The sequence below is a fragment of the Mobula hypostoma genome, chromosome 19, assembly GCF_963921235.1.
Source record: "Mobula hypostoma chromosome 19, sMobHyp1.1, whole genome shotgun sequence".
In the NCBI taxonomy this organism is placed as follows: domain Eukaryota; kingdom Metazoa; phylum Chordata; class Chondrichthyes; order Myliobatiformes; family Myliobatidae; genus Mobula; species Mobula hypostoma.
In genome coordinates, this window is record NC_086115.1 from 11,509,932 (window position 1) to 11,523,625 (window position 13,694).

At 44.6% G+C, this 13,694-nt stretch overlaps 1 protein-coding gene across 3 annotated transcripts in view; it reads left to right on the forward strand.

Annotated features, from left to right (window-relative positions):
• Nucleotides 1-13,694, forward strand: part of LOC134358814 (Kv channel-interacting protein 2-like) — a 513,936-nt gene that overhangs the window by 241,592 nt on the left and 258,650 nt on the right. Inside the window, exon 1 of one of the 3 annotated variants that reach the window (XM_063071329.1) lies at nucleotides 5,701-6,104. The exons of the other annotated variants lie outside the window; for them this stretch is intronic. Coding sequence (XP_062927399.1) covers nucleotides 6,017-6,104 — 88 coding nt within the window. The 5' untranslated portion in view covers nucleotides 5,701-6,016. Of the gene's footprint in view, nucleotides 1-5,700; nucleotides 6,105-13,694 lie in introns of those variants that run through there. 3 annotated transcript variants of the gene reach the window in all.

Sequence of the window (13,694 nt, forward strand, 5' to 3'; positions counted from 1 at the left end):
TGCCCCCAGCACATCCTCGGACATTGTTGTTCATTGACGCAATTGTCACATTTCGTATGTTTGAATGTAAGTTTGACAATTAAAACTAACCTTTTTTAAGAAATCTAAAATTAGACATGAACAGTCTCCTGTCTTGGGTCAAGACTAAATGCTCCTTTCTACTCTTTCTAAAAAGGGTAGGCCACTCTTCACAAGACAATTCCTTGATGAACATCACTAATAGCCTGGTCATTAACACATAACCGTTCAAGGTGAGTTATTTGGATATTGTCTGCAATGATATTAAGATACTGTGAGGTTGCTGGAGACAACTTAGGCTAACAGTTTGATCCCCAATTCTCACTGCAAACTGGTGCTCAGGTTTAAAATATACAGCAACTCATTAATGCGTGGAATTCTTGCCAATCAACTGCAGGAGATTAGTAACAGAACAGATTTTGCAGATGCTGGAAATCCAGAGCAACACACACACAAAATGCTGAAGGAACTCAGCAGGTCAGTCAGCGTCTATGGAGGGGAATAAACAGTCGACATTTTGGGCGGGGATGCACCATCAGGACTGGAAAGGAAAGGGGTGGAGAAGGCAGAATACGATGGTGGCGGCAGGGAGGAGGCATACAAGCTGGCAGGTGATATGTGAACCCAGGTGAGGGGGAAGGTAAGGTGGGTGAGGGAGGGGGGAATGAAAGAAGCTGGGAGGTGATAGGTGGAAGAGGTGAAGGTTTGAAGATGAAGGAATCTGATAGGAGAGCAGACAGTGGACCATGGAAGAAAGGAGTCGAGGGGGAGGATCAAAGGGAGGAGGTGGACAGGTGAGGGGAAGAGGTGTATTGTATCCTGTGCTCCTGATGTGGCCTACGCTACATCAGTGTGACTCTGCTCTGAAGGGCCTCACAGCCAGAGACGTTTTATAGTAATTTAACATTATTTTGAGGGAAAGTATAATCTGAGCACTGTTAACTTTGGGAATACTGTATCCCAATGAGGTGTGGGATGTTTAGTTAATAAAGACACAGCGAGTGCCCCTGTGTACAGAGAGGCTGTGAATCAGAGGATATAACAGCAGGCAGAGGATGTAACAGCCACATTAAGAGCTGGATAAGCAGCCGTGATCATTCTGAATGATAAAACAGATTCCTTTTCTTCCATGGAATATAGAACAGTACAGCACAGTATAGACCCTTCAGCCCAAAATGTTGTGCTGACCCTTTAACCTACTCTAAGATCAATCCAACCCTTTCCTCCCACATAGGCCATTTTTTCCCTTCATCCAAGTACCTATCGAAGTCCCTTAAATTTCCATACTGTATGTGCCTCTTTCACCACTCTTAGAAATATGTTCCTCTCTCTTTCTCTCTCTCTCTCTCTCTCTGTCAAAAAAACTACCTCTGACATTCCCTCCATACTTTTCTCCAATCACCTCAAAGTCATGACCCTTAAATTAGCCACTTCCACCCTAGAAAAAAGTCTCTGTCCACTCTATCTATGCCCCTTTTCATCTTGTACACCTCAATCAAGTCACATTTCATTATCTTCGATCAATCAATCAAGGACACGACTCACCCATCTAACACACTTTTCGTCTCTCTTCCCTCTGGGAGAAGCTCAGGAGCTTGAAGACTCGTACAGCCAGATTTGGGAACAGCTTCTTTCCAACTGTGATAAGACTGCTGAATGGATCTTGACCCAGATCCGGGCCATACCCTCCAAATATCTGGACCTGCCTCTCAGTTTTTTTTGCACTACCTTACTTTCCCTTTTCTATTTTCTATTTATGATTTACAATTTAAATTTTTATTATATTTACTATTGATTTGTACTCCAGGGAGCGTGAAGCGCAGAATCAAATATCGCTGTGATGATTGTACACTCTAGTATCAATTGTTTGGTGACAATAAAGTAACAATAATAATATCTTTCACTCCAAAGAGAAAAGCCCCCTCTTCAGTCCTCTGGGTTAGCATGTTTTATGGCCTCCTTAAGTTTCCCTTAGTGCTGAGATAAGGAGAAAAATCCATGGAGTTGATATGAATATGTGGAGAATTTGTTATTAGAACTCCAGCGACCCAGGCTATTTCTGCTGGTGTCCGTAAAGGATTTTGTACCTTCTCCCTGTGACTGCATGTGGGTTTTCTCTAGGTGCTCTGGTTTGCTCCACATAGTAGGTTAATTGGTGACGTGGCTGTAACTGAGTGGCTTGGGCTCATTGAGATAGAATTACAGTCGTACAGTAAGGAAGCAGGTCCTTCAGCTCGAAGCGTCCATGCCAACCAAGATGTCCATCTAAGCTCTTCCCATTTGTCCATATTTGGCCCATATCCCATTTGAACCTTTCCTATCCACATTCTTGTTCAGGTGTCTTCTGAATATTGTTAATGCACCTGCATCCACCACCTCCTCTGGCCTCATGTTCCATCTATGTTCCACCCTCTTGGTGAAAAAGTTGCCCCTCAGGTTCATATTAAATCTCTCCCCTTTCACCTTAAACCTATGCCCTCTGGTTTGTAATTCCCCAACCCTGAGACAAGCACACTCACGCTCATGATTTAATATGCCTGTATAAGATCATCCTTCATTCTCCTCCACTCCAAGGAATAAGGTCCTACCCTGTCCAATCTCTCCCTATAACTCGGGCCCTCAAGTCCTGGAAACATCCTCATGAATCTTTTCTGAACCATTTCCAGCTTATACAACTTCTTTTCCCGAACTCTACAGATGAGGTCATAAGGGCAAACCACAGAGGAGGCTGATGCTGAATCATAAGGAAATATTTAGTGCAAATCCCTAAATCTTAAATTTGGAAACAGTAATTTCTGGGTTGTCACCATGAAGGAGTATTTCAATCCATCTGTGCATTTTCACAACTTAAAACTATAATTGAAACAAATTAAGCAACAGATATCACAACCCCCAACTGTAAACAGTGAGTGCATAACTCTGTGTAAATACTTGAGTTGAGTATGATGCTCTCCTAAGGGTTTGTCTATTGGTGGGTCTCCAGGCAGCTGATCCAGGATCCACATATTCTCTGGCGCTTCCAGATTGCCACGGGACTTAATCCGGAATGTTAGGATGGATTCCCTTACTGGAGGACGCCTGTGCATGACTTCGTTTAACATGGGGAAGCTGACGCACAGGCAACCATCATGCAGTCCTTGAGAGATTGGGGTCAGGGTCCAGTGGTATGGAGTCCAATACGACTGGAGCCCCTTCACTACTGCAGCTTTCCTCTGCCTTCAACGCTGCTGTGATGTGTCATCATCTTCTGCCAGCTCCACGTTTGAGGTCTTGGTTGGACCACATTTTGTCTGGAACCTCCCCCTTAACCTTACCACCATGGGTGGCCCTACCAGGAGCTAAGCACCAGATGGATCAACTCCAAACAGCATTGCCCTTGGGATCCCAGGCACTCACAAGCCTCCATACCATGACAAGTGATGATCCTTGGAGAAGACTGGGAATACTGTACGTAGCAGCCTTGCCTGTGGGTGAAATCAGAGAACGAGGACGGGAAGAACTGGGTCTGTAAAAGGTGACACACCAGAATATAACACTGCCTGTTGAACTGCAGATCATAATTGATAACACATCTTTATAATCTTGAACTCAGCAAATCAAACCCGCAATTTGATGCCAAACCTGGAGATATTCTGAAACCCAGTGTCTTGCCAAAGGGACACATGCAACATGTATGGTGGAGAGCCTTCTGACTGGTTGCATCACAGCCTGGTGTGAAGACTCCAATGCAGTGGAGTGCTGGAGTTGCAGAGGGTTGTAGACTCAAACAGGTCCATCATGGGCCCAGCCCTCCAACCATCAAGGACATCATCAAAAGAAACTGCCTTATGAAGGTGGCATCCACCACAAAGGACCTCGTCATCTAGGACATGTCTTCTTCTCATTACGGCAATCAGGGAGGAGGTACAGGAGACTGAAGCCCCACACCAAATGCTTTAGAACAGCTTCTTCCTCTCTACCATCAAACTTCTGAACGGTCCAGGAACACTACCTCATTATTCCTTCTCTGCACTGTTTATTTTTTGCAATGTCTTTGATATTTATGTCTTCGCACTGCATGACAGCAGAATAAAAATTTCACAACATATATTGGTGATAATGTGATTCTGAGGTAGAAGGAAGGACAAGCAGGGAGACAGGAATTCCAGAGCCTGGAGACCTGGAAGCTGAAGACAAGGAAAGAAAAGATCCACAAAGAGCCAGGTTTGAAGGATACACAGTCCATCAATAAAGTATACTCTGGAACTTCACAACACAGTATGGGCCCTTCAGCCCATGATGTTACGCCAACCATTTAACTTTCAAATTCAATCTAATCCTTCCCTCCCACTTGCCCCCCCCCCATTTTTGCTGGGGGGTTGTTAGGTTGGAGAAGGCAGCAATGGATCTAAGGAGGGCTGTAACTGTAAATTTCATCTATTATCAGACTGGAAGGCAAAGTAGGTCATCAAGCAGCCGGGAGATGTGTAAGTGGGTCCTCATGTGAAACAGGACACTAAAACCAGAGCTTTGGATGACCTCATATTTATTGCATTTTAATTCCAGGTTCCTAATGATTTTCAACTCTGCCTAGTTCAGAGGGGCTGATCTTAAACAGCAGGAGCTTCAGCGATGTCTAGGCATGCACTAAACAAGGGAATTAAATAAAGCATGGCTGTATACAGACACACACAAAACATATATACTGCAAAGACATGAACATATATACACACACACAAAACATACATACATACTGCAAAGACATGAACATATATACACACACACAAAACATACATACATACATACTGCAAAGACATGAACATATATACATGCTCATACACAAAACATATATACTGTAAAGACATGCGCACATATACACACACATCACAAACACACACTCACAAACAGACATGCACACACTCACAAATGCACAGACACATTCCACATACACACTCTCATACAGACATATATCTGCACACAAATATTTAGACACAGGGACAAGTACATATTTTCATCAGGTTAAAAATATCATGGACCACACACACATCAAATGAAGAAGTTCTCAGAAGAGCCCAAGCAGTTCGATCACTCATACCAACAATAAGAGAAAGACAACTCAGATTCCTAGGACACATCATGAGGGAAGATGAACTAGAAATACTCTCTAGAAGGATCGAGGGGAGCAAACCTAGAGGAAGACCTCAGCTTGTGTACATCAAAAGCCTATCATTGAGGAAATGGAAGTCATCCAAAGAACGGAAGATAGATCTATATGGAAAACCATGGTCACCAACGTCTGCATCGGATATGGTACCTAGAGAGACAGACATGCACACACTAAACATACACACACACACACACCCCACACAAAGAACACAACTTCACTCACATACATATAAAACAGCACACAGACAGATCTCCCACATACACACAAACCATACAACCGAACACACAAATGCACACACCCCATAAGCACAAACAATCTACAAATTCATAGAGAGACGCCCACAATCATATACAGACCCTACAAGGATACACACACACACCCATACCCTAAGCTCCCGGCTTGCTGAAGCTAGGTCTAATATAAGGCTAACATGAGCCATCGAGTCTGCGGTTCCCTTGGCAACCGTATTAGTATTTAATTTGCTGAAACCACGAGCAGATGTTGTGTGTGAGGGGTTTGAGGGCTGGCAGCTCCACAGCGAGAAAGAGGGAACGAGAAAGGGGCAGAGTGAACGAGAACGAGAGAAAGAAAGAAATGTCATTTTAAATAAAACAATCTCAGCCTTCTGAGACCCGGGACCGCAATATAACAGTGGAGATTATCGCAACACTCAGTGTCTGACAAGAAGAAAGACATTTTTACATCAAACCGAGGAAAGGAAGAGCAGGAATCGCTGGGTGCCTCATCGAACCTCTTCCCCACGACTGATGATTCTGTCAACTCCCCATCGCAGAAGATAATTTTTTTTTTACATTTATTTGCCAAATCCATCTCTCTCAGCCTGCGAACAGAATGAGCGTCTGCAGGAGACGGTGCAAGAGGCAGCTGACTAAAGTAGCCCGCTTTTTCTTCAGGTTTTTGACCGGCACTCTGAGCCAAGGTAAGAGAGCTTTGTTACAGGTCATGTCCCTTCGAGGTCTTCCCCTTTCCTGCTCAAGTCTCTCGGTGCTGAGTGTGTGTGGCTATTTGACAGGGAGAGGGGAGAACCGGGAGTGTAGGAGTGATGGGAAAGCTTGTTGAAAGTCTTAGAACGGGGATGGAGGGTAAATATCCTTACTCTGCCGTAATATCTACTAAATGGTGAAATTATGATTATGTTAACTGTATAATTAGTGGTGATGTGAATTCTAGTTACCTCAATGAGAAATCTCTCTATGTTCCTCCAGTAACCTCACCTTACGCGGAGCATGGTAGAGAATGTAAGGCTGAAGGAGATGGTTTGTGTGTGTGTGTGTGTGTGTGTGTGTGTGTGTGTGTGTGTGTGTGTGTGGAGGGCGGGGGGTGGATTGGATTTGGGTGGTGGGTGTCCATTTGCGCCCCCTCCCCGGTATAGTTGACTCTGCTTTACAATCTCCTTGTAAAGGGTTGCTGAATTTTTGCTGCAAGCCCTCCCTTCACCCACCCCGAGACGGTCGGAGTTGGGAGGGTGGAGATTAACAGCAATGTCCGATAGGGGCGCTGGGGCCAATCCTCACTGACTGGGGCATCTTGTACCACCTACCGTGGTACAGATGTCTATTCATCAGTTCTGGTTTTAAAGGGGCCGACACCACTTTGTATGGAACGAGAGCTTTGTTCTTCACGGATGCTGTCTGTGTTGGATTTGTTTTACCGCCCGGTGTGGAGTGAGCTTTAAAGTATCGTCTCCTTACAGTCTACTGGAACATGTTTGGTGGGACAGTGTGGAGCAAACTTCATGCCATGTTAAAATGTTAAATCTTGTGAGGGTGCTGTGTGGAGCAGGATGGAGCAAGGTTTCCACTGTATTGAATGCGTACAGTCCCTGTGTAAGGTGTGTTTGATGAGATGCTCTGCAGCTATCTTAATCCTGTTTCTATTTCATGCCGTAACTGGGCAAGAGGAGCTGGACAGCGCCAAGTGCGCGCTCTTTATTGTGAACCAGTTGGTGCAGTGGCCGCGCTGGATTTGTTCCACCGCACAGTGTGCAGACGGCTTAACTAGCGTGTGGACAGTAGAGGCACGGTCTCTCCGAACCAGAGACTCTGCAAGCATCAGGCTACCAAACCTGGATGGGTAACTTCACCCACTTCAGCTCCGAACTGATCCCACAGACTCACTCACAAGGATTTTTACAGCTCATTTCATCAGTACTTTTAAAATTTGCACAATTAGTCTCCTTTCGCACTTTAGTGGTTTGTCCGTCATTGTTTATGTATAGTTTTTCGAAAATTCCATTGTATTTCTTTATTTTCCTGCAAGAATCTCAGGATAGTATATGGTGACGTATTCGTACATGATAATAAATTTCACCTGACTTCAACGCCGGGGCTATTCTCCCTTTGACTGCGAGGACTTCCTCCAAGTGCTCAGTTTTCCTCCCACCCTGAGATATACAGATTGGAAGGTTACTGGGCCATGGTAGGCTATCCCTGCTTGGTGGTGAGGGCTGGAATCTGGGGAGAATCAGTCTATCAGAATCACGTTGAATATCCCCAAGTATGTCGTAAAATTTGTCTTTAATGCAATACAATATGTAACAACAGAGAAATCAGCTGAATTACAGTAATATATAAATAAACAAATATTTAATCTAAGTAGTGCAAAAATAAAAATTAAGAAGTAGTGAGGTAGTGTTCATGGGTCCGATGTCCATTCAGAAATCGGATGGCAGAGGGGAAGAAGCTGTTCCTGAACCGTTGAGTGTGTGTCTTCAGGCTTCTGTATCTCCTTCCTGATGGTAGCAATGAGAAGAGGGCATGTCCTGGGAGATGGGGGTCCTTAATGATGGACGCTGCCTTTTTGAGGCACCGCTCATTGAAGATGTCCTGGATGGTATGGTGGCTGGTGCCCATGGTGAGGCTGACTAAGTTGGCAATTCTCTGCAATTTATTTCAATCCTGTACTTTAGCTTCCCCACCCACACCAGACGGTGACGCAGCCAGTCAGAATGCTCCCCATGGTCCATCTGTAGACGTCTACGAGCGTGTTTGAAAATGTGAGAATAAAATGGAACAAAAGATTCCACTAATGCTATAATGATAGGGTTAGTGCCAATGGGTGGTTGATAGTCAGCATAGGCATGACGGGCTGAGGGCAAGTTTCTGTTCTGTATCTCTATATGACTTGGAGAATATTTACATTGACGTTTCCAGGGCTTGAGGACCTGAGTTAGAGGGGCAGGTTGAGTCGGTTAGGATTTTACTTCTTTAATGGTGGGGGGTAGGGTGGGGAGTGTTGGGAGATCTTGTAGAGATACACAAAATTTTAAGGAGTATAGAGAGGGTAATTACATGTAGGCTTTCCCCCTCAAGTTGAACCACTTCACCTCTTACAGTGGCATTGGCTGACAGAGGGAAGCATTGGTCTGGTACAGGTGATTTTTCTCTGCGTATTTAGGGCAGCTGCATGAGACTGGCAGAGACCCTTTCCTGAAGGCCAGCAATGAACCAGATGGGTGTTAATGGCCAACATTCATTTTATGGTCAGTGTTGCTGAGGCCGGTGATTTCTATCAAAAATCTAGGTAGGTTTAATTACTCAGACTGGAACCCCATCTGCTGTGGCAGGATTTCAACCGGATCAACCAGCCTGGGCTTTTGGCAGATCCAGTAACTTAACTATGATGGAACTTTATCACTGTTAAACCTGCCCTGGGAGTGTGTGATGGGACAGTGTAGAGGGAGCTTCACTCTGTATCTAACCTGTGCTGTCCCTGTCCTGGGAGTGTGTGATGGGACAGTGTAGAGGGAGCTTCACTCTGTATCTAACCCGTGCTGTCCCTGTCCTGGGAGTGTGTGATGGGACAGTGTAGAGGGAGCTTCACTCTGTATCTAACCCGTGCTGTCTCTGTCCTGGGAGTGTGTGATGGGACAGTGTAAAGAGAGCTTCACTCTGTATCTAACCCATGCTGTCTCTGTCCTGGGAGTGTGTGATGGGACAGTGTAGAGGGAGCTTCACCCTGTATCTAATCCGTGCTGTCCCTGCCCTGGGGGTGTGTGATGGGACAGTGTAGAGGGAGCTTCACTCTGTATCTAACCTGTGCTGTCCCTGTCCTGGGAGTGTTTGATGGGACAGTGTAGAGGGAGCTTCACTCTGTATCTAACCCGTGCTGTCCCTGTCCTGGATCATTCTGGTTAAGTTATTTATTTGCATGGCAAGTGAAGGGAAAACAGTTGATTTGAAAGTGACTGATGCCTTGACATCATGTCTCTGGTATAAATATGAAACATCAAATTAGTGAGTCTGAGAAATGGCAGTAGGCCAAGATCTAAAGGGAATATAATCCCATAAAATATTCAATCCCTAATTAAAACACAGCCAACTAAGAATAGTTAATAACATCATTTTTCTTTCCAAACTTCCTGCAAGCTGCTTCATCAGACCTTACATTGAATTAGTCCCTGTCACTGGCTTCAGTGGGTCTGTCAATAGGTTCTAACTGGTTCGACATGATGCAACATCAAAGAAAAAGTTGCATTTATGTGCTACCTTTAAAGTGGTGAAATGTCACCGGGTGCTTCGGGGGCATTGTTACAAGATAAAAATTGATGCGGGGTGCTCTGTCTTAGGGAGTGTCCTGAAGGGAGTGGAGACAGGAGCATGGTGGAGGTGTGGGTGTGAGAGAGAGACTGTCTGTGCATGTGTGTGTGCGTCTGTGTGTTTGTGTGTATATGCGTGTGTGTGTGCTTGAGAGAGAGAGGGAGCGTGAGTGTGGTGGGGGGAGAGGGGGAGATTGAAAGAGGGGAAGAAGGCAGTGACAGAAAGAGGGGAGCAAGTGGGGGAGAGAGACAATGAAAGAGGGAAGAGGGAGAACAGAGGAGAACATGGTGAGATAAGAGCGAAACAAACAGATAAGCAGAGAGAAATAGGGAAAGGGAGAGAGAGGGAAGGGGTAACTAAAATATTTGGAGAGGAATGAGACTTGGTGACTAAGTATAAATGATAATTAGATGGTTTGGGAAAGGCAAGGGCCTTGATAGATGCACTAAGTTTGTGTATATAACTAGCAAAATCAACATCATTACACTACAGCTGTGACTGCCTATAATATTTCAGAATGCACTCACATTAAGCCATGCCACGGAAGGTTGGCAGATCTCTGCCTCATCAGTGGACCAGATGGCTTTTTATGACAATCTGGTAGTTTTGTAATCATCATTGTAAAACCAGCTATTTTTGTGTTAAAACTAGATTACGGACTGAAATTAAATTTCACAGTTTTCATGGTAGGATTTGAACCAGTGTTCTCTGGAGTGCTAAGCCTGGAAGGAGTGCAGAGAAGATTCACAAGGAGGTTGCCAGGGCTCGAGAGCCTGAGTTATAGGGAGAGTTTTGGCCAGGCTGGGTTTTTATTTCCTGGACTGTATGAGAATGAGGGGCACCTTAAGGAACCGTATAAAGTTAGAGAGGCATAGAAAAGGTAACAGTCATTTCCCCAGGATAGACGAGTCCAAAGCTAGGGGCATAGGTTTAGGGTGAGAGGGGAAAGATTTATAAGGGTCCTGAGGGGCGACTATTTCTAATAGAGGGTGGCAAGTATGTGGAATGAGCTGCCAGAGGAAGAGGTTGAAGCAGGTACAGTAATTTCATTTAAGAGGCACATGGATAGGGACGTGGAGTGAAGGGGCCTGGAGGGATGTGGGCTGAATACAGGAAATTTGGGACTAGCTGGGTGGGCACCTGTGTGGGCATGGATTGGTTGGGCCGAATAGCCTGTATTGCTTTGTGACTTTGTATAGGTGGAATCTGGAACAGCCACATGGTCACAGGGAGAATACATAGACTGCACGCAGACAGTACCAACACTCACGGTTGACCCCAGATCACCGGACCTGTGAGGACGCGGATCTCTCTGCTGTCCCGCTGTTTGGTAGGGGGCTTTGACTGGCTCATGAAGAGCTTTCACAGGCGATCAAGAAGAAACCGTTTCCTCTAGCAATGGGGTCAATGACCAGAGAACACGGATATCAAGTGACTGACTCGTGAGGTGGAAAGGCCCAGGATCCTTTCATTCAGGGGTTAGCTTTTGCCAGCGGGGGCAGATTCTGAAACAAAAACAGAAAATACTAGAAATACTCAGATATCCTTCAACCTGAAGTATTAGACTGTAAGACATAGAAGTAGAATTAGCCCATTGACCCATTGAGCCTACTCGGACATTCCATCATGGCTGATTTATTATCCCTCTCAACCCCATTCTCCTGTCTTCTCTCCGTAGCCTTGACACCCTTAATAATTGAGAACCTATCAACCTCCACTTTAAATATTCCCAGTGACAGCCGTCTGTGACAAGGAATCCCAGAGATTCACTACCCTCAGGGTAGAGAAATTCCTCCTCATCTCCGCTCTAAAGGGATGTTCTTCTATTCCGAGGCTGCCCCCTCCTGCTCGAGACTCGCCCGTCATAGGAAACATCCTCTCCATGTCCACTCTGTCCAGCCTTTACAATATTCGGTAGGTAACCCCACTGTTAGCCACTGTAGATTGCTTCTGGGGTGCAGGCATGTGGTAGAATCTGGGGGGAGCTGATGGGACTGTGGGGAGAATAAGAAGGTACAGTACAGGACTAGTAGTTCACATTGTTCCTCACTCCACAGGAACCTGGTGAGTATTTCCAGCATTTTCTGTTTTTATTTTAGATTTCCCGCTGTTTGTGATACTCATTTTCTTTTTATCAGCAGATTCTATCCTGACTTTCCAAAGGGAATTGGATCAGTTTTAGAAAGAATGCATACGGGGAAAAACCAGGGTGAGGTCTGTTCAGATTGCCCTTTCCAAGAGCTGGTACAGGCATGGTGGGTTTTAACCCTGTGGGATCATAATGTCATTTGGGGTCAAATATCCTCATAATCCATTTGTTTGAAGGGAAATAAATGGCTGTTTATGACCATATTTTGTAAAAAAAATTTAATTTTTCTTTAATAAAATACGGAGGCAAGAATCCATCAGACCTTTCAGCCCATCGAGTCCGTGCTGACCACTATCCTCATTTAGATGAATCCTACATTAATTCCATGAACTCAAAAACAGTATAAACACAAGAGATTCTGCAGATGTTGGAAATCCAAAGCAACACACACATAATGGTGGAGGAACTCAGCAGGTCGTGCAGCGTCTATGGAAATGAATAAACAATTGATGTTTTGGGCCACCGGAATATTGCACCATGCACCAAATCCATTGATGATGCCTAACCTGCTGAGTTCCTCCATCATTTTGTGTGGGTTGTCATGAGCACAACCTCATTATTCCTTTTCATGCATTAGTTACTTTGTAATATTTAGAAATTTCATATCTTGGTACTGCTGGGGTAATGTGAATTTCACATTAGTACAAGTCAATAATAATAAGCTTGAATCTGATTTCCATTTTTTATTCTCCTCACATTCCAGTCAACTCATCTCAGTATCTACCACACACCTACATATGGGGAAGGGGGGCAATTTACAGTGCCTAACACACACACCAACCCACACATCCATCACTGGTAAAGAACCCCCCTCCACCATGGAGCCCATCTACAAGGAGTACTGCTACAAGAAAGCTGCATCCATCATCAAGGACCCCCACTATCTAGGTCATGTTCCCTTCTCACTGCCACCATTAATAGGGAGATACAGAGTCTTAGGTTCCCCCACCACCCAGTTCAGGAACAGTTATTACCCTTCAACTATCAGCTCCTGAACCAACGTGAATAACTTCACTCCCCACAACCCTGAACTGATTCTGCAACCTGTCGACCCACTTTCAAGGACTCTACAACTCTTGTTCTCAATATTATTTATATACAGAGGAATCCCATTATTAAGGACACATCGGGACGAGTACAATTTGGCCCAAATAAGTAGCTCCCCCAATTCGCCAAATTTTCATGGAAATAGTTAAAAAGGTATATAAAAAAAGATAATTGAGTAACAAAGTATGTACTTAAATACAAAATAAATTGGAACACTACCAACAGTACTACAGTACTATAAAACTCTATTAGTTCCTAATAGTTATCAACGGAGGAATTCATCATGTATGCATTGAATAAAATCAGTGCAGACACCTAGTGCAGATAATGGACTGCCTTCATACAATGTTTTTGACGATTGCATCCTCCAAGTTTTCATTCAAGATTATATTCGATACCTTCAATCTCTTTGTAGTTCCTAAATAGTTGAAGTAGTGAAATTGTTACATTTTCGTAAGACCATAAGATACAGGAGCAGAAGTAGGCCATTCGGCCCATCGATTCTGCTCTGCAATTCAATCATGGGCTGATCCAATTCTTCCAGTCATCCCCACTCCCCTGCCTTCACCCCATACCCTTTGATGCCCTGGCTAATCAAGAACCTATCTATCTCTGCCTTAATTGCACCCAGTGACTTGGCCTCCACAGCCACTCGTGGCAACAAATTCCACAGATTTACCACCCTCTCACTAAAGTAATTTCTCCACATCTCAGTTCTAGATGGACGTCCTTCAATCCTGAAGTCGTGCCCTCTTGTCCTAGACTCCCCTACCAT